The sequence below is a fragment of the Vombatus ursinus genome, unplaced genomic scaffold (assembly GCF_900497805.2).
Source record: "Vombatus ursinus unplaced genomic scaffold, bare-nosed wombat genome assembly UNPS02011649.1, whole genome shotgun sequence".
NCBI lineage: Eukaryota > Metazoa > Chordata > Mammalia > Diprotodontia > Vombatidae > Vombatus > Vombatus ursinus.
In genome coordinates, this window is record NW_020951427.1 from 193,353 (window position 1) to 219,265 (window position 25,913).

A 25,913-nucleotide genomic window follows, 5' to 3' on the forward strand; every position below is an offset into this window, starting at 1 on the left:
CACACACACACACACACACACACACACACACACACACACACACACACCCCAAAATTATAAAATCAAGTATGACTCCAAAGGAGAGATAATGAGAAGACACTCCCAACCCACCCTTTTGTGGAATTGGGAGGTCCACAGGTGCTGCACATTGCACATGTTTTTGGACCTTTCCAGCTATTGATCACTTTTGCTGATTTTTTCCCCTCTTCTTTCTCTTTTTTTGGTCTTTAAAAAAAATAGTATGGAATGGGATGACTGTCTAGGAGGGGAAGAGGAGGAATACTGGGGAAAACTATGAAGATTAAAAAAAACTTTTAAAAAAGAAACTATATCTATGCACATAGATATTATACATGGCAATATTAATAATTAAGAACTTTCTTCCCTTGTTAGGATCTTTGTGTATTACAAGTTTACTTTACTTCTCCATTTAGAGCCTGAGTTAGTGTTCATATATAGAATTCCAAGGGAGAAAACCATAAGCACCTCCTATAAGGTCACTGATACTCCCTTGAGTGATCAACCCAAAACCATCCTCCTGGTTCTGTCTGGGAAGATTTAAAATTGATTATCCTGTATACCTATGCAGTTTTAATTGCTTCTTGTTTTCTTTTACTTTCATACCTAAAACTAGCCAAGGGGGTTTCCTCAATTATCACTTATTATCACTTCACAGATTAGTGTCCACCTGGGCCTAAACATCCTCATACCACATGGGACCATAGATAAAATCCTCCACACCTGCCTTTTTAATTATGAATAAACTGATAACTTTTCCAAACTCATATTCTCAATCCCCTCACCCAATTACCGTGCTCAAAGATATCAAAGCATAGATGTGGAAGTGGAGGTAATAGATACTTCTTGTTCCTCTGAAGGCCCCAATGAAGAAGGAACATCTCTATGTACCAGAAATGGGACTTTGCTTCACCAAAAGGAAAAGCTTGGAAGACATTTCTGAGGAAGCTGCTACTTGGTTACCCCAAACTGGACAGATCTAGAGAACTAACGTACACCACTCCTATGTCTGGCCAACTATAAGATCCTCTAATAGATCTCTTTGGGACACAAGTTTTGTGCATGGGTTTTCTCCTTTTAAACAATCTGACGCAGACACTGGGTTATCACATAATCATTCATTTATAGAGGCATTTGTTGCCAAAAGTAGGAAGTGAAATGGGCAGAAAAAACTGGTAATGTTTCCCTCTCATTTTAAAACTCCTTGAACACAAAGAGCTCTTATTCCAACTGTAGCAGTGAGTGGTCCTTATTTGGGGTCTGAATTCCAGTTTTACATTTACGACTTGGGAGACCTTGGGACAAGTCACTTTCTGGGCCTCAGTTTCCTCATTTATTAAAAAAAATTAGAGTTGTTCTATCTCAGAGGTGTCAAACTTGCAGGTGCAACCAGATAGAAATGTAAGTGGAAAATGTTTGACAAAATCAAAACACAACATAGATAATTTGTGGTTTTCTAAGTCAATATGTGACAATCTGTTTCTACATGAGTTTGATGCCTCTGTTCTAGATGACTTCTAAGGTCCTTTCCAACTCTAAATCTATGAATCTATGAATAACTAATGGGGCAAGCTTCTCAAGGAGATGAGATGGGATAAAAATCAGAAGATGGGCTAGTCTTGCCAACCAGAAGAGCCATCTCTTCCTCAGACACTAGAGCCAAGACAGAAAAGATAGGAGATACTGGAGAGATTTTGAGGGTTAGGGTATGGCAGAAGCAGATCGGAACAGATATACTTTATAAGCACAGAAAGCAGGTCAAACTCTACAAGAAACAGAACAGACAAATGGTAACCAACTCCATCACTTCAGCCTTGAGAAAGACAGGAGAATTATTTTCTTCCTTTTTCTTATTTTCCATTTAGGCATTGGTTTCAATGTTGTTTCAGTATTTGAGGTTGAACTCAAACAAGAGAATGACAAGAAAAGAGACAAGAAGGGTGATGTGGAACTACACATTCCTTTGAAAATAAGACTAAAACTTTTTCATCTCATCTATGCCTTTTGGTTAAGAACCGGCCCCTCTTCCTGACTTTTGCCCATCATGCAGACCCAGTCTTAGAAGGCCACAATTCTGCCACATCTCTCTCAACTCCAATCAGCCTCTATTAATTCAAATATGTAGAAATGCTTGCGTGTACTATTAGCTTCACTTGGGACATCACAGGACTTACCCTTGGTGTGTACTCTGAAGTGAGTGGCAAGTTTAGATTTATAAATGAAGCCCTTGCCACACTCTCCACAAGAGAATGGCCTCTCAGGCTTGTGAATGCGTTGATGCCTAAGGAGATGTCCCTTTTGTCGGAAATTCTTGTCACATTCAGGGCAACGGAAAGGTCTCTCCCCTGTGTGGAGGCCCTGATGGCTAAGCAGCTGCCCTTTCAGGCGGAAGGTCTTATCACATTTAGGGCATTGGAAGGGCTTCTCCCCTGTGTGTGTTCGAATGTGTTCAATGAGTTTAGACTGTTTAGTGAAGCCTTTACCACAAGTACAGGAGAATGGCCTCTCCCTACTGTGTAAGCGCAAGTGGGCCTTCATATCAGCCTTTACACGGTAACTCTTATCACACTCAGGGCACTGGAAGGGTCTTTCCCCTGTGTGTAGGCGCTGGTGGCTGAGCAGCTGCCCTTTTAGGCGGAAGTTCTTTCCACATTCCTGACACCAGAAAGGCTTCTCCCCACTGTGCACTCTCCTGTGTTCAGTGAGCTTTGATTGCTTGCTAAAGCTCTTGCCACACTCACTACAAGAGAATGGCTTTTCTCCTCTGTGTATACATTGGTGGGCCTTCAAGATGCCCTTGAGACGAAAGCTCTTATTACATTCGGTGCATTGGAACGGCTTCTCCCCACTATGCAGCCTGAAGTGCTCAGTGAGTTTGCTCTGGTGGGCGAAGTCCTTGTCACACTCGCTGCAGGAGAAAGACCTCTCCCTACAGTGTGCACGCTGATGAGCCTTCATGTCACCTTTCAGGCAGAAGGTCTTCTCACAGTGAGGACATGGAACAGGCATCTGCCCTGTGTGTCGGCGCTGGTGCCTCAGCAGCTGCCCCTTTTGGCGGAAGCTCCTGTCACACTCCAGACATTGGAATGGTTTTTCCCCACTGTGTACTCTCATATGTTCTGTGAGCTTACACTGCTTGGTGAAACCCTTGCCACACTTCCTGCAAAAGAACGGCCTCTCCCCAGTATGCACTCGCTGGTGCACCTTCAGCATGCCCTTCAGCCGAAAACTCTTCTCACATTTAAGACACTGGAATGGCTTCTCTCCTGTATGTACTCTGAAGTGGTTGGTAAGCTTAGACTTTACTAGGAAGCCCTTGCCACACTCACTGCAAGAGAATGGCCTGTCCCTACTGTGTGCACGCTGGTGAGCTTTCATGTCGCCTTTCATGTGGAAGCTCTTGTTACACTCAGGACATTGGAATGGCTTCTCCCCACTGTGCACTCTCATATGGCTGGTGAGTTTAGACTTCTCAGCAAAGCCCTTCCCACATTCTCCACAAGAGAACGGCCTCTCCCCACGGTGCTGACAACGCTGATGGGCCCTCATGTTGCTTCTCTGGCGGAAGCTCTTATCGCACTCGGGACAATGGAATGGTCTTTCTCCATTGTGCATAAGTTGGTGGTTAATCAGACTTCTCTTATGGCGATATGTCTTTTCACACTTGGGGCACTGGAAGGGCCTCTTCTCTGTGTGCACAATTAAGTGTCTAAGCAAATACTGCTTTAGACGAAAACTCTTGTTGCACTCGCTGCATTGGAAGCACCTCTGCTCCCAACAAAGCCTAGGCTGCCAATGGAGACTGGATCGCCTCCTGGTTTTCCTTCTAGTCTTTGAGTATTTCTGTGGCTGTATCTTCCCATGCAGTCTCTGGTGTTTTACCCACTGGGTCTCTGACAAGAACATTTTTCCACAGACAGAGCAGGGGTGGAGCCATATTTCCTGGCAATCAGAGGGATTCTGGGGTTTGTGACCCGGACTTCTCTCACAGTAAGCCGATCCCAAGGTGCTGTGCCCTTTTGGAATTAGATGCCATGTGTCTTTGCTACATGAGTTTCTTAAGGACGCTTCTTGATCAGACATAGCAGAAACCTCTTCCTTTGTGCCTTGTAAGGCCTCACAAGAACCCCAAATTTGTAGGGTACCTAAAAAGCCTTCCACTTCTCTTGGATGCACAGATCTGTGATGTCCTAGAATTAAAATCAAAGATCAAAAAACATTTATATTTATCAACAAGCATTTACCTAGGTCCCACTATGTACCAGGTATTATGCCAGGGATATAAAGACAAAAATGAAACAGTCCCTGCCCTCAAAGAGATTACTTTAACAGAGGATTAGGGGTACACAAACAGGTGAGCCCTGCTCTTCTGTGTGAGCCTGGACCATTTCTGGTGGGCTATATGGACTCTGGCTCAGTGCTAGAAAACCATGTACTTTTGAGATAAAGAAGCAATAATTCCCCTCATTGGCCACTGAGCCAGGAACAGTCAAATACCCAGTAGACGTTAAAAAGAAAGAAACTTCTACCCTTACTCTGTTCCCTCTCTCTTGAATGGGAGACAGTGAGCTCTCTTTCTGGGACTTCCTATGGGAGTGTCTCTTTCTTCCCATGCCTCCCAATATATACGATTGTTGTTTCTAAGGAAATGAGCACATGTGCTACCTAAATGAGTCAGAATCTATGCCTTGGGGTTTTGGTTGGTTCTTCTGCTATTATTCTTATCCTAAGCATAGATGATTGAATAGCAATCTTGGGATGGGCATTTCCAGGCTTGAAGGGAACCTCATGGAACCAACACCCCCCCCCCCCCCCCCCCCCCCCCCCGTCCCAATAACTACTACAACTTTTTTGACCACTGACAGGAAGATAAGACTGGCTTGGCTTGTCAGAAGACATGGAATCTTTTTGTCTTTTTTAATGCTTTTTTAAGCATTTTGGGGGTAGGGGTGTGGGGAGGGGAGTATGGGGTGGAACATGGGATACACAAAGAGCTGTCCTACCCCTGAACAACAAAATATACTGAATAATTTTCTAGTCTCATTTTGGGGAGAGATGAGGAGACCCTACACATGAGCAAAACCTAAGCTTTAAGTGACTTTTCTTTTCTTTTTTTTCTGGGAGGCAACTGGGGTTAAGTGACTTGCCCAGGGTCACACAGCTAGTACGTGTCAAGTGTTTGGTCTGAGGCTGGATTTGAACTCAGGTCCTCCTGACTTCAGGGCCGGTGCTCTATCCACTGTGCCACCTAGCTGCCCCCTTTAAGTGACTTTTCTCTGGGGTCAAGGAGTCTAAAGAGCCAGAGACAATGAGAAAAAAGACTGATCATTCTCTTTAGAAGAGCCTCCTCAGGACTGAATCTAGTCTGTGCATAAGCCCAGTGCAAATCTGATTATTGCTTCTTTATCTCAAAAGTACATGGTTTTCTAGCACTAAGCCAGAGTCCATTTCCTGGCTCAGCTTAACCCAAAAGAAAAGGGATACTTAAGGAATGGAACAAGGAAAATCTAACCACATCATCTTAAGTTGCATGGTCCTTCCTTATCACTTACCCCCAAACAGCTGTTCTTCAGGGCTTAAGTCATTGGAACTGAAGGCAGTTTTTGTTTCCTGTGAATCCTTCAGATTTCTGATGAAAGGTTCTTCCCCCAGTTCAATTAAAGATATCAAATCTGGTTTGGAAATTGAATAGTCTGCACAGAGAGGCCACAGAGAGGCAGTTTAGTTTCTTTGGTACTCAATTTAAACATATGTTCAATGGTTCATAAAGTTCCCTCATTTCATCAGAAGAACAAAGCAAGGAAATAGATGTGAAAAAAAAAAATGAGGCCTTGGAAATACCACAAAAAGGAATAAAAGTCTATATGCCTGAACAATGATGCCTCAACTTGGTATATATCCATTTAAAAAAAATTTTTTTAACTACACCTCAGAAGGTGTTGCATTGTTTAATAAATTTGATTACACACGTTTTTGTTTTCAGAATTTTAAAAATATCCTGAGTTAGAGATGCCATTTTTTAAAATGAGAGCTACAAATAAGTATTTTTAAATTTTTATTATTTATTTATTATTATGATTTTTTTTTAAGTGAGGCAACTGAGGTTAAGTGACTTGCCCAGAGTTACACTGCTAGGAAGTATTATGGGTCTGAGGCCCGATTTGAACTCAGGTCTTCCTGACTCCAGGGCCAGTGCTCTATCTACTGCATCACCAAGCTACAAATAAGTATGTTAAGAGAATGCAAAACATCTGGCTCTCACAGAAATATTCTCTACGATATTTCTGATGACAAAAGCATCACTGAGTCCAACAGACTTGACTGTGAATCCTGTGGCTAACAGTCCAAGTTAAAAGTAAAGAAGATGACTAGGACAATGGATTAAAGCACCAAACATCAGAGGTGGTGGCTGGACAAAGAGAATCTGCTGAGTTAGAAGTCAGAATGGATCATATTCCCTTCTTAGTTGGCTGGAAGCTCAATTCTATATTGAAACTGCTCTCATGAAAGTCAGCAATAACTTGTCAATCTCTATTTCTACCCCCAGGATCCTACCCCAGTCCAGTCCTCTATTTTCAAATGCCTACAAAATATCTCCAATGACAAATTATGTTGTCATTTCACGTTCACTACGTTTAAAGAGAAACTCATTATCTTTGCTACCACTCTTTATCACCCCTGGTTCACGTAGCTCCCTTCATGTTTTTCATCAATAACATGCCAAATTAAACATCTGGGGTAGTCATTGACTCCTTCCTTTCCTGAAACCACAACGTCTAGTCGGCTACTGAATTCTTTTAATTTTCTTCTTTAATGTCTCTTGGATTAGAATCTTTCTTTGCATTCCTACTGCTACCATGGTTTAGCCATGATGTTATCATTGATGCTTCAATTGCTATCCTTCTTACCTTTCCTCCTCTAATCCAACAATCACACCAAAGCAAAACACTATTCTTATCATATGCTCTTCTAAAATTTAAGAATTTGGAAAGCCTCCCTATTGCTTGTTAGGTTAAGTGATAACTTTTCAAGTGAGCATTTGAGGCTCTTAATAAATCAAACTTACCTGACCTTAATAACTTATTTCCCATTATACCTCAATACTAATTTTCTTCTCCTGTCAGACCAATCTCTGTGCTGTACCGCAAATGTTACTTGTTCATGCCTACATTTTTGCTCATAACTCTTACTCCACTTCAAAATGTCTTCCCACATCCTCACCTACAATAATAATCATATTCCTTTTTGAAACCTCCATTATCTCAGCCATCATGAAGCCTTCTTCAATTAAGCCAACTGACAGGAAACTCTTTCTTAAGTGAATTTCTATAGAACTTCTAGCCACGTCACTTCTATCTCTCAGCCTCAGTTTCTCCATACGTAAAATGAAGAGGTTGGACTAAGTGACCTCTGGGATCCCTTCTGGCTCTAAATCTATGAACCAATACTATTAGATTGGATACTTCATTCTGTAATAATCTTATGTTGTCCTCTACCTTCTTCATTTGTATAAATATTATTTCTCAACTAGATTTTAAGTCACATGAAGATTTTTGCCTTATGCTCCTTCTGTATCACTCATAGTAAACAGAACTCAATTACTGACCTTAATTTTTTAACTTCATTTTTTCAATAAAAAAATCTATTTTCTCTCCCTTCCACTCTTTCCACCCCCCTGCCCCAACTGTAATCACTATGAATATTTTCCTGACTCTACTCATTTCACTGTGATATTTTATACAAGTCTTCCCAGGTCTCTCTAAATTCCTCATGTTCATATTTCAGACAGCACAATTTGTCCAACAATTCCTCAGTGGATAAGCATTCACATTCCAGTTTTTTGCTGTCACAAAAAGTGTAACTATGAATATTCTGCCAAACATAGAGTCCTTGTTTCACTTCCATGGGATATATAGGATAAATTAGATATAGGATAAAATTAGAATTTTGAGCAATAGTGGGATCACTGGATAAAAACAATGAATAGTTTAGTGACTTTTCTCATAAAATCCAAGTTATTTTCCTGAACAGCTGGACCAGTTTACATCTCCAGCAACCATTTATTAGTATGCTCGTCTTGCCGTAACTATTTCTGTATCTTGTCATCTGTGCCAATTTGATGCAAATATCTCACTTTACAGAGCAGTAATTAAGGCACAGAGAGAGATCTTAAGTGCTGGACCAAGGTTACACACGTTCTAAGTATTGGAGCCAGAACTGGAACCCAGGTCTTCTGACTCCAAATCCATTGTTCCTTTTACTAGATTATCTTGGGGCTTTATCACAAAATAAACACATAAATGTCACAGAAAGAATTATTGGTTATTAGAAATATGGGCATTCATAAAAAGTGAAATTAAAATGTCTCATCACATACTTTACTTTCCATTCCCATTGCTTATTATATGCTAGACCAGAGGTCAACAAACTTTGGTGGAAGGGCCTCAAGGTAAGAATTATTTTTACATTTTTAAATAAGGTTCTATTGTATTTTAAAATTTAAAAATCATTCTTAGCTCATGGGCCACACAGCTGACTGGATTTGGTCCTCTGCCTAGTTTGCCAACTGCTGGACTAGACAACTGCATACCCTATCGACTTCGCTTCTGTCTGTATTTCACAAACCACTTCAAGCCCACAGTGATATCTCCCTTCACTCAAATCCTGTAACATGTATTACTTCTACTATTCATTTTGTAATTATCTGTTCACTGTCTTGTCTCTGGAATGGAGGTATTGAACTATTGTTTCTCTCTTATACTGTCATTTAATAAGAAGCAAGATAAAGTATGGAGGAAAGAGTAGTGGATTTGTAGACAGGGAATCCAGATAGAGATTTGTGCTTTGTCACTAGTTGTATGATCCTGGGTAAGCAATTTAATGAAGGGTCATGTGAGACAAACATCATTTTCTTACATGTTTAATAGAAGTAAATCATAACAACAATAATTGTAAGAGCTAACATTTAAATAGCACTTGTTATATGCTAGGCACTATGCTAAGCACATAACAGTTATTATCTCATTTGATCCTCACAGCAATCCTGCAAGGTAGGCGCTATTATTATCCCCATTTTACAGATGAGGGAATTGAGGCAGACAGAGGATAAGTGATTTGCCCAGGGTCACACGGCTAGTAACTGTCTGTGACTGGATTTGAACTCAAGTCTTTCTCACTCCAGACCCAGCACTCTGTGCACTGTTCTACCTAGCTGCCCTAGAAAATGGAAAAAAAAAAGAATCTGAAAAGAGGTGCAGGGAGGTGACTAAGAATAGCATGTAGATGAGAGTAATACTTCCTTACTCCACAGAGGTGAGCCTTTTTTTTTTTTTTTTTTTACAAAATCTTGGAAGGTCCCTGCCACATACACTAAGCTAGTTTCTCTCTAAAAGGGCAAGGAAATTGTCCTGAAGACTTAACTGGTTCTAACTTAAGGTTCTAACTGTTAAGGCAGTGTTTCCAGTCATTCAAGGCATAAAGGCCAAGCGCACCAGGAGCTGGCACTCCAAAGACTCGGAAGACTCCTTCCTTTGTCACTGTGAGTTGACAGGCCCTTCTGAATACCATAGCTGGTAAATGAGGAGATGAGAAGGGTTTCGTCCACTGGACTACTATAACATCTTTGCTGAACATCCTTTCTGTGCTAAGTATGTCTTCTTTTCCGAAATGTTATTAAGCTTACAAGTGTCTTATTTCATTCCACTTCTGAGCCTGATCTACCAGGAGGGTCGAAGTCAGTCTGGCCTAGAATAAGCAACTTTGTTTTAACTGAACAAATTGTAGCCCCATAGCCTGTACAGAGATAGAGATAGAGACAGAAGGCTGAGTGGGCCCAGGCTACTGCAGCATGTAGAGAATACTGTACTAATAATATGATCTGAAATAATTTAGACATAATAACCATCCTAGCATGCCTAATGAATACAATTCCCAATTTCTACACATTCTGTCAACCTTGCATTATCATTGAATTCAATTCTCTTAAATTATGATAAAAGCTTAAGTACTTATTTATCAAAGCTTTAAAAAGTAGGTTAGTGAAAAACCATCTTTGTGGGGTAGATTTTTGAGCACTATCATCAGACAGCACACAGAAAACCTCTTTGGCCTCAACATATCTTCTATGATCTGATTCACAAACATTTAACAGGTTTAATTTAATTTACATAAACCTGTCTTACCAAGGGAGATCAGGGTCTCATAATTGGCTTTCATCACTTGCTTATAAAGCTCTTTCTGCCACTCAACAAGTTGCCTCCATTCTTGCTCTGAGAAATACATGGCTAAATCGTCAAATGTCATGGGTACCTGAAAACACAAGTGAAAAACATACATTAGTTTCAGCGATATTTTGCCCCTTATTTTAACTGCCAATTTTCAAAGGACATCCCCAAATATATTTTTTTTTCAAACAACAATACTGCAAAGGTGTACTTTTAGGACTTAATAAAGTTCCCATCAAAACTTCAAACATGACAGACCCCAAAATTCACAATTGACTTTGTTTTAAAAATTAGTTTACTATGAACTTAATTCTAATCTATAAGGAAGAGAGGATTGCATATGAAACTCTGAAATTCTGTTACTTCTATTATATAATTTTAAAGAAATGTATATTAAATTTAACACATTAGTAACAAAACTGCTCTACCTGTCTTTGTTCTCATCTGAACTTCCTTGTGCTCTCTTTTATGTTTTTTTTACCTTTTTTTTTGCCTTTAAATTTGTAGATTTAATTTTAAAAGACAGGAAAAAGATTTTTTTGTTGATGTGGAAGATCCCTGAGTCAACTGTCTGTAGTACATCTTGACCATCAACTAACCAGAACTAGTATCAAAATTTGTTTAAACACACAAACAACACAAAAACCAGGAATAATAATGAGAAAAAATGAGCATAATTTAAATGACTGAATCTTGAATTATTAAACTCATTACAAATAAAAAGTAGGAAATGAACAAAAAACTGATAGCATCAGTTTATATTCACATTAACATATATACACTATATATGTATATATAACATATAATAACATTAATTATAATAATTTCACTCAGAAGTCTAACCAACACAAACTAATTGCTACAACAAGGAGACCAAAGAAACACAGAAGAAGCCTTTGTTGGCAAACAACTGACTTTCTTGCTAGAGGGCTATGGCTGTCACAGGAAATATTAGGTCAGAAAACAAACTTGTCTATAAAATTTCATTGTAAAAGTAGGCCCAGGTAACGTAATTACATTAGTCCCAAGCACATAAATGAACAAAGGAATGAATGAATGAATGGTATAAACTAGGTGTGAATAAGTCTTTAACCAACTCGAGCCAATTATAGAGTTTCAGCAAAGAAAGATAGATGGTATCACACAGAAAATGGAAGGACTACAAACAGCAGAAAAATGGAAAAGATTTGCAAAAGTCATTTTGACAAACTGTTTTCTCAATTAAGGTTTAGTAGATCACTGCATTTGGGTCTTAACATCAGTTTTGAAGGTGCTGTGTGTAAGGATGTAAAAAATGGCACTAAGGAGAACAAAGACAGGAAAAGCTGCTAGAACAGATCAAATATACACAGAGGGGATATGTAGTGGAGATGAAATAGTTTCGAAGGTTTTAGGAGACCCTTATACAAGGTATCTAAAGGGAAGGATACCAAAGGTATGGAAAAAGTCTAAATACTGAAAAAAAGATGAATAATAATAACATTTAAAAGGCATTTACTATGTGCCAGTCAACATAAGTGCTTTACAAATATTATCTCATTTGATCCTCACAAGAACCCTGGGTATAGATGCTATTATTATGTTTTTTTTAACTTTCCCAGGGTCACACAGCTAGTGTCTGAGGCCAGATTTGAACTTCCTGATTCCAAGCCCAGTGCTCTGTCTGCTGGACTTTTAGTTGTAGAGAATAAAAGACCAAGTAACTATTAATCTAGTTTTCCATTTATACAAAATCTTTTTTAAAATTCAATTTTACTTTCAGTTCCAAATTCTCTCCTTACCTGCCCCACCTTGGGGCTTGGAATCAGGAAGTTCAAATCTACAAATGGATTGAAGTCATCCATGACAAGGATATTATTAGGAACATATGGGCTTTCTCAAGTGATATTCAACAATGGATCACATTTTTAAGAAATCTCGTAATTAAGAAAGGTGTAGAGAATATTAAGATTCCATTGAGCTTATTATTTGTTGTTTATGAAAACGCATTCCATTTGATAGAACGAAACACCTCTTTACAGACTCTCTCATAGGAAAATGTCTTTCATAAAGACATGAAGATCATTCAGGATTCCTTGGAAGATGTAACAATAGAAATATCCCTGTTCAGTGACCCTCTAATAACTAACATGAAGAGAGACATAAAATGAGGAGGTGAATGCTCACCAAAGATACCTGCTGCTGTGACAGAAGAGATGCAGTACAGAGTCCTGGTTGAGGAGGGATTGCCTGTGGATGGTGGTCCTCTAGAAGCTCCACTTTGTAGATGACATGATGATGACTGAATTAAGCCCCAGGCCATTACTAAGCCTCCTGGAAGAGATTTATAGTCACTCAAAGGAGCGTGGTCTGTATCACATAGGAAAGACTGTATCTGTTGGCCTGATTTCAACATGTATTTGGATGACAGAGAGAGAGAGAGAGAGAGAGAGAGAGAGAGAGAGAGAGAGAGAGAGAGAGAGAGAGATTGATTTTGTGTGTACCTAGGTAATGAGCTGGGCCCAGAATTGAAAGGGAGGGACAGAGTAGATAGGCTTGCTTTTGAGAAATAGCAAAGCCTCTTTGAGATCTGAGGTCAGTGTAAACTGACCTCAAGCTTCCCATGAAAAAAAAAAAGATGCATTTTCAATCCTAACATCTTGCCAATGTTGCCACATAGCAGTGAGAAGTAGAATACCCTGCCTCCAAATAACTAAAGATGAATATTACACAGATGGCAATGGAGAGGCATAGGGGCGTACGAGCAGGCCAAACATAAAACCAATGCAGAACTCTACAGAAGAACAAGAATAAAGGACATCATCAAGGAATTGTGTCAGAGGAAGAGAAGATGGGTTGGTCATGTGGCAAGAACTAGGGATGATTAATAGATAGTCACTGTGCTCCACTGGTACCCTCTTCATGTCAGGAAAAAGTTCAGAAAGCATCTAGTATGTTGGGTGAATCACCATGGCAAACTTTGAATTTAATTAATTAGAATTTAGAATTTAATTAAATTTAAAAATTTGCAAAGTACTTTATATCACCCATGAGATTCACACTGAGTTAGTTGCTATTATTAACTCCATTTTAAAGATGAAGAAATTGCACTTGAGAAGTTAAGTGACTCACCCATGGTTACATAACCAGTAAGTTACTGAGGCAGGATTTGAACTCGGGTCTTCCCAATTCCGTTTATCCACTATAGCAGAGGTGTCAAATTTGAAGTCTGCAAAACTCCCCACCAGGTTAGATGTAATTGGGAAATATTTAACAAATTTTTTTTAAACTACATAGATAATGTCAATCTGTGGTTTTCTAAGTCAGTGTGACATGTAGGGATTTGTTTCTATTTGAATTTGATACCACCAAACTACCTTACCTAGGTCGAGATGTACCTTGTTTTATATCCTGTACTGCTGACTTGTCTGTTATCATGTTTCCATTACAATCAACATACTTTTGCTATTCCCTACTTTTGGTTCTCTTTTTTCCTAATTTATGAATTGTTTTTTAAATTAAAAAGTAATTTTTCCATTTCTATTAATGTGAGAAACATGGAGGTGATTCCTACCTCTTCTCTGAGTTTTCATTTTCCAATGTGTCACACAGCGATTCCCCCACCCCTTGTTTAAAATCAAACTTGTGTTGAAGGAATGTCTAGGAAGGCCCTCTTCAATTCCTCTTGTATTTCTTTAACAAAGCATTAAATTCCTTGGAAAAAAGTAGCTCTTTGATAAGATGTGAACTTGCCTGGCTGTGGGTGTGTACTTTGTCTCTCTAATGCCAAAATAATGACTTATTTATTATTAGTCAGTTCATACTCCTGGGCCATGCATCCTTGGGTTTGGTCCTTCCTCGGGCCTCAAGTTTCCTCATCTGCAAAATGAGGCCGGACGACACGGCGTCTGAGGTCTCTTTCGCCTCTCTACCTATAATCCTATGGCACTGGAGCTGGAGTCAGACGTGGAGGCAAGACAGGAGTTTCAGGGAAGTGAGAGCCCTAGGGACTGCGTCGGGCGGAAGCAGCTGCAGGGCAGCAATGGGTTCCTAAGTCACCTGGGAAGCCTCGGGAATGAGAGCTGATGGCAGTGACTGAAACATGAGGGAAGCAGCAGCAGAGTTCCTGCACATGAGGAAACTAGAGAAGCAACAAGGGGCCATGTTGTGGAGCAAACCCAGACCTCGTCCTTCGTGGCACCACAAGGATTGTGAAAGGTAGGCGGAGATCCTGAAGAAAGGCAGTGGGTTGCTTGACTCCTCATCAACAACCCTAACTTCTCTCCCTGTGTGCAAGGGGCCTAAAGCCCAAGATGGTACAGGAGGCTGCAGCAAATGCACATGTCTCCAAGGGCCACAGCAGGGCCTGGCTTCACTCCACAGCAAACCCGAGTTCTTTCCTGGTTTTGAATACACGGCCTCAATCCTGGAAGACCACACAGAATACTGAAGATGTCTATCACGGAAAGAAGGAAAGTTACCAGAAAGTAATTCCTGTGGAGATGGGACCAGCTATTCCCACTAGTTGTCAACTGCTGCCTACAGGATAGGTAAGCTCACCTAGTAGAAAGACCAAGACATCCAGGAGAGCACACAAAAGGCAAGTAAAACTAGGAAGATCACCATCGCCATCACCACCTCCCCTCCAATTCTGACAGTGTTTATAAGGTAGAACCCTGAAACCAGGAGCTTTGGGAACAGCATTGCCCCCAGACCACCGATCCTGCCTCCAGCTCAGTACCCAAAGACGTCATCCCAGGAAACAACCACGATGGCGGTGGAGCCTGACAGACACCTATGCAGGCGCTGCAGCTCTCCCTTTTCAGCAGCCACACCTGATTAAAAGTTTTTACCACCAAAGTCCTTGATACCATCCAATGGTTCAACAGCAGAAATGAATGATTTTAACAGAAGTATTAAAGAAGATGCATGACCATATGATTTGCTGTTGCATCCTAAGGACCACTGGACCTTCCATGACTTACAGCTGAAACCACTTCTGAGTTGCTTCCTCCATTGGAATATGAGCTCCTTGAAAACAGGGATTATTTTGCTAATTCTATTTGTATCCCTAGCACCCAGCATGGTGCTTTGCACATAGTAAGCACTTAATAAAATGCCTTTTCACTCACTGACTCATCTTGTATGATCACAGAACCAGGTGTCCTTTGTGGGGTTTTTTGTTGGGTTAAATAAATCCTGTCCTTCACTGATGTTTTTTAACCTGAGCTCTTGCATGTAACCCTTTTCTTTTTACTGTGGAGATCACAACATGAGCCATAGGTTTATGCTCCATTAGGAAAACTAATAAGCCAAACTCCATCATTTCCGGAAAAAAACCTCATATGGGGACAGTCTGATTACTGAGAATTTCCAAAAAACTGAAGCCTGTCCACGTAATATCAGAGTTTTAGCTTTGTGATACAGATGTATAAGGATACAATGACGTTTTCAAATAATTTCATTTGGCTTGCCTGCTGCCTGGATTTCTGGGGATAAATTACAATTTATCTTCCTTTTCGCGTAAAAGAAGTATTTATTTCTTAATTTTTAAAACATAAGCACCGAAGATTAAAACTTTGTACATAATTCACGAAATGCCGTTAGTACTTTCTGTCCGAATTCGTTTATTTCATTTTTTTTTTTAGCGCCTGTTTTCACTATTTATTGTTATTACTTGAAGCAATGACTTTTTAAACTCAGAGACAGCGGAAAGAGCAATGGATTTGAAGTCAGAAGGCCTTGGGTTTGAGTCGGGGCTCCCCCACAGCTGCGTGACCTTGGCCAAATCACTCACTTCGCTCCCAGGTGGGCACATCTTTAGAAAGCCCCCTCCCAAGACTGTCAACGAGAGTGAATGCGGCCTGTCGTGATCGGCCCGAAGCAGCCCGGCTCCTGGGCCTCAGCGGCCTGAGCTCGGCTCGGCTGCTCCCTCGGCCGAGAGCAGCCCCTCCGGGCTCTCCGCCTCTTCTCCTCCGACCCTCTCCTCCCGGGGCCGGGCGCTCCCTCGGGTGCCACCTCCGTTCTCTAGGCAGCGAGCTGCTCGTAACCTTTAGCACCTCCGCAGAGATGGAACCAGGCGCCCCCCAATCCCGGCCCCTCCTCCACTCCCGTCCCCCGGTGAGCGGCTCGGAGTGGCGGGCGGCCCCGCGGCCGTCCATGTGCGACGGTGGGAAATCTCTCACCGGCGAAGGAGCCGCCTCGGCCATGGCACTTCGTCTGCTTCCCAGGCGCCGGAGAAAGCCGCTGGACAGGGCTCCGGGCCAGCCCTTCCCCTCCGGCTGCGCTCAGACCTCCAGCCGCCGCTCCGTTTGTCCCTCCGGGTCCGCGCCCCTCCAGCTCCACGAGCTCCCTCCCTCTCGCCCCCACAGCTGCAGTCCCGGAAAGTCGCGATGCATCCTGGGACCTCAGCTCCCGGCTCAACCGGAAGCCGCCTCTTCCTGGAGGCTGTTCACACAGCGCCGCCTCCGGGCGGGAAGAGTAAATGCGTATGTTTAGTTGGAGAGCTTCAGCCTTGCCTGGAGACGTTTTGGAGGGAGTAGGAGCCCGCAGAGGTTTCAAGTCAGGAATTATTATTTAGTTGACTGTCTGTCAGAGGTGCGGACCCTGCGGCCTCGAGTGGCCTTCTGGGTCCTTGGGTGCGGTCTTTTGACTGAGTCCAGGTTTTACAGAACAAATCCTTTTATTAATCTAGATTCTAGATTCAAGTGATGGAAAAATATTAATAATAAAGATTAAACCTATGTCCTGCCTTCTTAGAGACAAATGTGAAACATTTACCAGCACATCCCTGATTTATCACCAACTTTTCTGCATCAAAGGTCAATAAGACATGGTCTCAGTGGATTAAATGTATTAATATATCAAGTAGAAAGTCTTACAAAAGTAACAAAATGAAATAATATTTTGCAAATATAACAGTTCTGCTTAAAGACACAAATAATCTTTATTTTTAAAAAATACATCAAAATAGAAAATTCCACATCAAAATATATGTTAGCCAATGCAATATTGGCATCATTTTCAACACCTGTTGAAATTAATGGCACATTTGAAGAAATAACTTGCTACATAATTATTTATTTTTAATTGTTGCAAATATCTCTTGGCAAATCTCTGAGTAATGCATTTGGATTACCAAAAAATATTAATGATTAGTGGTGACTTTTCCCATTCCTCCAAGTTATTTTTTTTAAAGATCTCTCCCATAGCAGACTTCCTAACTCAGAGTGAGAGAATGAATTGACACATTTTAAGTTTGAAATTAGATGAGCAAGTTTTCATTAGAATGATTTTAGAACACTTATTCATTCAATAAACATTTACTAAATGCATACAATGTGTCAGGCACTGTGCTAAGCAGGGAACCTGAAGCGAAAGACTCTCCCTACCCTCAAGGAGCTTAAAATCTAATGGGGGACACATGTAAACAAATACATACAAAGCAAGCTATGTACAGGATAAATAGGAAATAATTAAAAGAACACACTCTTCATTAAAAAGATTTTACAAGTACAACAAAGTGTACTTGCAAAAAGGTTCCATATCTTCTTCAGGTAATTACATTAAAGACTTTCCCCAGGATTACTGATAGAAGCTATAAAGATGTATTCTTCAAAGGTCTAGATAATTCATACAATTAATATAGTATATTCCTATTACTGAGGTAGCTAGGTGACTCAGTGGATACAGGGTTGGGCTGGAGTCACTTCAAATTCAGCCTCAGACACTCACTAACTATGTGACCCTGGGCAAGTCACTTAATTTCTGTTTGTGGAGATCTATTGGAGAAGGAAATGGCAAACCACTCCAGTATCCTTGCCAAGAAAACCCCATTCAGGGTCACAAAGAGTCAGACATGACTGAACAACAACAAAAAATTCCTATTACATGATGCACCATTTCCAAATCTCAATAAACACAACAGTTCTTTTTGAATTGGTGAGTTCTTGCTTTGAGAAGAATAGGGGGTGACCTGGGGTTTTCCAAGGCCACACCAATGGAAGACAAATTAAATCTGGCAACTCCCATCACACTGGTAAGGCTTCTGGTGCAGGCAGGCAACCTGCATATATGTCATCAGAGCACCAGTCCAATTGAATTGAGAAACTCCACCAAGTTGGCTGCAGAGAGATGAATTCTTCAACCACAGCAATTCTTGAAGACCTTCCCTGCAGTAATAGAAGAGTTGTAAGCTCCAAAGGTGAAAGGAGTTACCCAAACTGATGGAATCCCTGATCCTTGAAGTATGGACTGTCATTCCAACTATCCTGCCAACAGGTCTGTTGCAACTTGGAACGGAGAAAATATAATCAAATAATGGTCAGTCTTATCATCTACCAAGATGAAGTTAGAGAACTCTTCTAAACCAATTGGAGTTCTCTCTCTTATCTCCATCTTTCATAATCTTCTCTCAAGACTCAGTACAGGTATCACTTCTTTCCCTGATCACTCAAGAATAAAGTGTTCTCTGCCTCAAATTTTCCTAGGGCCCTTTGTCTGGATCTTTTGCCCTTATTACCAATCACATTTATTCTAATTTTCTATTATACTTCTTCGTATATGCATCATATCCTTCCTAATATAATGTAAGCAGTTTGAGAGCAAGAAATGTCATTTAATTGACTTGAAAGCTTTTTGATCTTTGTAGTTAGATGAATATGTTATAATGAAGATGCAGTTTCACTTGTTTCTTGTCATAATATTTTGAGTTTGTAGAGTAAGAACATTTTCTACAATTTCTTCACTGTTCGTACAGATAGAAATTTAGATTCAAATACTGGGAATTAGTTAAAAAGGTACAACCTAAAAAATTTGAAATCCTTATTGGATCTTAACAAACCATAAATTAATATATAAGCAAGAGAAGTTGTATGATTGTAGTTCAACGGTATGATACATGATTACAGATTCCTTTACCATAAGATCCAACTTAACAGGGTTATCTTGTATAAGACATTTTTTTCTGTAACCATGGCCCAGAAGCAAAGCTCTGGGTTTACACTTGGCCTGGATTCAATATCGTTTATTTCTCTCAAATCACTCTTTGTAGTTCTTTTTTTCTCAATGGACAAGTGAACAAAAAGGACATAAATAGTGTGTTAAAAGAATAAACTATCAGTAACAACCTGAAAAAATGGTAAAAATCACTCATAATCAAAGAAATTCAACCTAAGGGGAATTACTTCACAACAGGCAAGCTAGAAGTACACTGTTGGTGGGTTGTGAATTGTTTTTACTTGTTTTAAGTTGAAAAACAATTTAGAATCATGCAAGGAAATAACTAAATTGTTCATATTGTTTAAATGGCTTATGGAAATAACTGGAGAATATATTTAAATTGTAACTGTGCAAGAAAACCTGGGATATATGGTTGTCATAGGTATAAGATAGTTCCTTCTATCCTATAAGAATTTACTATCTGTTTGGCAAGACAGGGAATAGGGACTTTTAAAAGGGGGAACAAACCATAGGGAGACTAAAATCTTTGTTAAATATCTAAAATATTGCCAAGCACTGAAGGGCTGGGAGGATAAAAAGTTTGACTAAGAAACATGGAGCCTGAGATCAAGTAGACAGATATGATACATACATGATTATCTGTAATACGAAAAAGAGATATAAAAGAGGCATGAGACATTCTAGGGGGGAAAAGTTCATTGTTGACTGGAGGCAGGTCACAGAGGAGTAGGTTCATTTAGAAATTGTCATTTAAGGAGGGATAGGATAGACATGGGCAGAGAGAAACAGAGAGGATATTCTAGACATAGGGAACGGCCTGAGCAAAAGCATTCAGGCAAGAAAGCCCACGCATACCCAGAGCTGTGCGGAATCTGTGTTGTCCAAAGCATGGAACATGGAGGTGAGGGGGGGCCACATTGTGGAAGGCTCTGAAATGCCAGGCTGAGGGTGTTAAACTTGATTCCACAGGCAATAGCTCGCCATCAAGCGTTTTGAAGAGAGTGACAGGCTCAGATGTTGGATAAGGAGGAAGATTCTTGTAGCACTGTCAAGGATGTATGGAAAAGGGAAAGGGCTGTTGAGAGTCTCTTTCAATAGTGTAGGAATAAGGCACTAAGTGCTTATATTAAGGTGGTGGCAGTGAGAATAAAAAAGAGGAGGCATACGGAAGAGACTGTGGAGGCACAAACCACAAGATCTGGTAAACGACTGAGTCAGGGAGAGGGCAGAGTCAAGACAATGCAATAGCTTCAAACACTGACACTGGATGAATGATAATGCCATTGATAGAAACAGTGAAATCAGAAGAGAAGCAGGTTTAGGTGAAAGATAATAGTTTAGCCCAGTTGCCTGAAATGTGGGTCTGAAGCTCAGGAGAGAAGTCACAATTAGATATATAGATTTGGGAAAGAGGGGAAGAGGGAGTAATTCAAACAATGGAAGTGAGTAAGATTGTTAAGACAGAGCAGATAGAGCAAGAGAACAGAAGTAGGCCGATAAAATAACTTTGGGAGAATATGAAAGATTCTCCTGTGTTTAGGAAGATTAAGAGAAGCCATGGCCTGGGATGAAAAAAATTATTAAATGTCCAGTCATGTGCAAGGCACCATGCTGTGTGCTGATAAACACAGAAATGAGAACTGGGCCTTTGATTTCACTGGTTTAGTGAACTTCCAGGTAGGAAAACACCCTATACCCATGCAGGGTGACATCTTCTCTGCAATTCATAGTCTCAAAGTACTGCTCAGAGCACAGACGTCAAACATGTTTGGCTAGCACTGCCAAGTAAATCACTATGTGGTTGAAAGGATCCTAATGTACAGACATGCTTCTGTTTCTATCTGAGTTTGATACTGGAGTACTAAGAAGGTCAGTGACTTGCATAGGGTCACACAGCTAACATGTATCAGTGGAAGGACTTGAATGCCAGCTGTCTATCCACTATATCTTACTGCCTCTAATGGTACAAACAAACCAAAAAAAAAAGAGTAAATAACACAGTCTTTTTCCTCAAAGAATTTACAGTATAATAGGAGAGTAAAAAGAAAAGGTTTAGCAAAAGAGCACTATAAAAATGAAGAGGGAGAACTAGGGGACAGGGGAAAATTTCAGAAAGGAGGTGGCACCTAAAAGGATGGAAATGAAGGTGGAAATCTACTCCAGACAGGAGGTCAATGTGAGCAAAAGCAAAATGAAAGCAAGGGGAAGGGCCTTTTCCAAGATGGTTGGAATGCAGGCTGTGTAAAGGAGACTAGCTTGATATCAGACTGCAAAGATGGCCATGCGATGTTCCAGGATGGACACAAAGCTCTAGTCCTCTGGTATAGTCACATTGTGGAGAATGTTGAATGCCAACAGGGAAGTTTGCACGTTATTTGATAGACAAAGGGAAGCAACTAAAGGTTTTTAAGGAGAGAAGTGATGAGAGCAGTACATTGGGACAGCCTGCACAGCTATGGGTTGTGTGTGTGTGTGTGTGTGTGTGTGTGTGTGTGTGTGTTGTTTCTTTTTTTTTTTACAGAAGGAAGGATTACTTAAGTTCTGCTCACACAATTCTAGTACCACATTACTGATTTCTTCCTGTCTGAATCTTGACCAGCATTCTCTTCTGATAATTCCTAATACTCCCTTTTTGGAAACCATATTTCAGCATCCTTCTGTCCCCAGCTAGATGTCCACCACAATAACTGGGCTTCAGTCAAGACTTCAAATGAGTTTAAAAGCACAGCTCCAACCAAAACCCTGCCTACAGATCCCCACTAGGAAGATTACATGGGCAATGATAAAAAGGATGGACTGGAGAGTAAAAGCAAAAAAGACCAGCTAGTAGGCCATTACAAAAGTTGAGGGGATGAGGTTCTAAAATAGGATTGTAGGAAAAGAGGGAAGAGATTTGAAATAATATACATGTTTGGCTGTAAGGGAGAAGGGAAAATAAAAAAATGAAATCTGAATATAAAGGAATGGTAAAGCCCCAAAGAATGCCATTTGCTATCATTTCCAGCTAAGAGACCAGAAATTGTTTTAGTGATCTCTGGAAGCAGAAAAAGAGAATGTAGTCAAAGGGAGTAAGAATATAGTATAAGAGGAAAAAGAAAAAAAATGTGGGTTTTGGGGGCTTTATTTCTCTAAGAAGTAATGACTATAGAATCTAATTTCCTTGTTGAACCAAGTTATGGGAGAAACCAAAAGAAGTAAAAATTTCTTCTGGAGGTAGATGAAATGATTCTATGGAGCCTTACGGAGAAGAAACCTCAATGAACATCAAATCCAGCTCCATGTTACACTTGGGAAAACTGAGGCCCAGAGGTTAAGTGATTCACTCAAGGTGGAAACAGGGACAAAAATGTTAGCTCTCTTAAAAAGGATCTTATACAGTCGCTTTATAAATGGGAAATATAATAAATCATAACAGAAAATAAATTATATAAATCATTAATAACCAGAAACTAAACTGGACCACAGTTCAAGAATCTTAACTATGAAAAGGATGTTATCAAATTAATTTTTTACAAATCAAAAAATCCCTTAGGAATCTACTTACCTCTGGGATTTTTATATGGAATTTCTAAAGAGAATCCTTTCAGTTTAATCAATAGTCCTGAACAGGTGAAATCCAGATGGGATGAAGTAGCTGAGGAGTTTTCATTCACACATATTACTCAGGCTCTGATTTCAGGGTTTTCTATGTCTGGAGGTATGTGCATATTGGGTAGGAACAAGGAGTTCCCTCAGCACGTTGGACAGGCCTTAATAAGGTAAGAAAAGCATCATGAGGCCAGATGCCCCTTTCCATAAAGGACAAAGCAGCAGCATTGCAGCATTCCTTACAGAAGGAAGACCCTTTATGGCCCTTCACACTCTGGATCTACCAGATGGTGGAGCCCTCCATTCCACACATTGGTCTGGTCTTTGTGCGGTTCTGGCTTTCTAGCAGATCACAGTTCTACCATATCTTTTGTACAGTACATTTTACATTAACTCCAATAATGATCCAAAGGGCTGTCACTGCTGGGAACCTTGTCTGGCTTAGGACCGTTGAATCTTTCCCCAGCATGAACTGTGACGTGGGTATTGAGCGCACCTTTATAAGTAAATCTTCGGCCACACTCATTGCACGAGAATGGCCTCTCCCTGATGTGTATTTGCTGGTGCACTTTCAAGGCAAGCTTGTGGCTGAAACTCTTTTTGCACTCAGGACATGGGAATAATTTTTCCCTGCTGTGCACTTTGCTATGTTCAGTGAGCTGAAACCGATGGCTGTAGATTCTACCACACTCACTGCACGAGAAGGGTTTCTCCCCACTATGGGCCACGATGTGTTCAGTGAGCTCTGGCCGTTCCATGAAACTCTTGCCACATTCACCACAGGAGAAGGGCTTCTGCCCTCGGTGTACTCCAATGTGACTGGTGAGATGAGATCGGCGGATGAAGCTCTTCCCGCACTCCCTGCAGGAGAATGGCTTCTCTCCACTGTGGACTCTGATGTGTACAGCCAGCTGAGACTGATAGCTGTAGGTCTTGCCACATTCACTGCAGCAGAAGGGTTTCCTTCCACTGTGGACTCTGACATGTCTGGTGAGCTTAGACTGATGGGTGAAGTTTTTGCCACATTCTCCACAGGAGAATGATTTCTCTCTGTTGTGGACTCTGAGGTGTTTAGTGAGTAAAAATTTTCGGGTAAAGCTCTTGCTGCATTCACTACAGGAAAATGGCTTCTCCCCACTGTGCTGGATGAGATGGGCCTTCAGATTTATCTTTAGTCGGAAGCATCTGTCACACTCAGGACACTGAAAAGGCTTCTCCCCAGTATGGAGTGTGATGTGTTGGTTGAGGTTGTTCTGCTTGTTGAAGCACTTGCCACACTTGCTACAGCAGAATGGTCTTTCTCTGCTATGAAGACGCTGGTGGATTTTCACAGATGACTTCCGGCTGAAGCTCATATCACACTCAGGACACTGGAACGGCCTCTCCCCACCGTGTACTCTGACGTGCTCTGTGAGCTCGGACTGATGGATAAAACTCTTGCCACACTCGCCACAGGGGTAGGGTTTCTCCCCATTGTGCAGTCTCATATGTGCCTTCAGACTTCTCTTTAGGCGGTACTTCCTATCACACTTGGGACATGGGAAGGGTTTTTCCCCAGTGTGGACACTGATGTGATCAGTAAGGTTAGACTGGCAGGTGAACCACTTGCCACACTCGCCACAGGAGAATGGTATTTGTTCATCACGTGAGTTTTGGTGAAACTTTAAGGAGGTTTTCCTATAGAAGCTCTTGTCACACTTTTGGCAGTGGAAGGGCTTTTCTCCACTGTGAATTCTCATGTGGGCGCTGAAAATAGAGTGCAAAGTGAAGACCTTGCCACACTCACCACAGGAAAATGACTTCTCCCCACTGTGGAGGCCCTGATGTGTATGCGTGTAGGATCCCAAGCAGCTCTTCCCACATTCCTCACAGGGGAACAGGTTTCCCCAGCGGGGTATGTGCTGAAGCTCCTTGCAACAGAAGCTTTGGCTTCCCTTGGGGCCCCATGGGGGCCTCTCTTCCCTGTGAACCAGCTGGTGAGCAAGCGGACTCCATTTTGGACAGGAGCTCTTCTCACACCAGTAGCACTGGAAAGGCTTCTCTAGGCAGCAGAGTCTCTGGCTTTGCTTGAAGTTAGATTTGCTGCTTAATGGCTTCTCACACGCTGAACACTGGCAGGGTTCCTCCTTGGCATGGCGCCCTTGGTGGAGTACCAAGTGACCTTTCCTGCAGAAGCTTTTATTAGCCACAGAGCAATGGAAGCATCTCTGTCCTAGGCAGACTTCCTGACAGCCCAGGGGGTCTGGGATTTTATGATTCGGGATTCTTTTCCTCTGGAAGGACCCCTTAATGCTGTGAGCTTTTAGAAAAATAGGGTTTTTGTTTTGAATGTGGAGGTATCTCAAGGTAGTTCTTTGAACAGATACGGAGCAAAGATTTCCTTTTTTCCGTTGTAAAGATCTAAGTAAATCTTGGCTTTGATGATCATCCAAATGGAATTCCTCTTCTTTTGTACTCACACATCCCTGGCATTCTAGAATTATGAACAAATACCCTGTTATTATTCCTGAATGACCTATGATCTATCCAAATCACTACTACAGCAAAACACAGCCAACAAAGGCTATCCTAAGAATCTGGGTCCATCTCACCTTCACTTCCAGAGAAGCCATAACTTTGCCTTTTCATTATCTGTCATTAAAATAATTAAAAATAGTCAGAGTATGGAGACTAAGCAACAATAAGTTGTGGCTCCCTGGGTGCATTAATGTAAAGCCCAACCCCTACAAGTTTCCCAGGTCCTCCGGGTCAGCCAAGGACGATCAGTATTCTCAGTGGATGCTGTCCAATGTGAAGGTGTCCTCACTGAGAAGCTCAGGCCTAGTTAACTAAGGAGCTTTGTTAGGGAATTCAAGCAAATGCATGATATAATCAGTAATGTTCCCAAACTAAACAGCATGAAAAGACTTTAAAACAATATGTAGCAACTTTTTTTCTATATTTATCAAATATCAAATATAAGCATTTTCATATCCATAGAAGTACAGAAAGACAGAACTACACACAAAATTACAAATCTCTATTACGTGCTATTTGCATCTTTTAGAAAGTAGTTTTAATCAAAGCTATCTTGTAGTAGACAAGTAACAGAAAAAGTAGACCAGAAGAGTAGGAGAAACCAGAATAGGCCCAAATACATAAACT

The 25,913-nt window shown here is 40.9% G+C and overlaps 2 protein-coding genes across 7 annotated transcripts in view; both read right to left on the reverse strand.

The window, feature by feature from the left end:
* ZNF786 (zinc finger protein 786) overlaps positions 1-16,564 on the reverse strand; it is a 19,134-nt gene extending 2,570 nt beyond the window's left edge. Inside the window, exons 1-5 of one of the 4 annotated variants that reach the window (XM_027856856.1) lie at positions 16,406-16,564; positions 12,417-12,554; positions 10,200-10,326; positions 5,571-5,711; positions 262-4,208 (exon numbers count right to left, since the gene is read on the reverse strand). In XM_027856856.1, coding sequence (XP_027712657.1) covers positions 2,107-4,208; positions 5,571-5,711; positions 10,200-10,320 — 2,364 coding nt within the window. In that variant the 5' untranslated portion in view covers positions 10,321-10,326; positions 12,417-12,554; positions 16,406-16,564 and the 3' untranslated portion in view covers positions 262-2,106. Of the gene's footprint in view, positions 1-261; positions 4,209-5,570; positions 5,712-10,199; positions 10,327-12,407; positions 12,555-16,405 lie in introns of those variants that run through there. The other 3 variants (XM_027856855.1, XM_027856857.1, XM_027856854.1) reach the window with 3 other exon arrangements.
* Positions 16,565-18,034: 1,470 nt separating this feature from the next.
* The window catches only part of LOC114039174 (oocyte zinc finger protein XlCOF6-like), a 30,018-nt gene continuing 22,139 nt past the window's right edge, over positions 18,035-25,913 (reverse strand). For 2 of the 3 annotated variants that reach the window (XM_027856850.1, XM_027856849.1), the window contains exons 6-7: positions 22,726-25,242; positions 18,035-18,391 (exon numbers count right to left, since the gene is read on the reverse strand). In XM_027856850.1, the coding sequence (XP_027712651.1) occupies positions 23,159-25,242 (2,084 nt within the window). In that variant the 3' untranslated portion in view covers positions 18,035-18,391; positions 22,726-23,158. Of the gene's footprint in view, positions 18,512-22,725; positions 25,243-25,913 lie in introns of all 3 variants that reach the window. The other variant, XM_027856852.1, reaches the window with a different exon arrangement.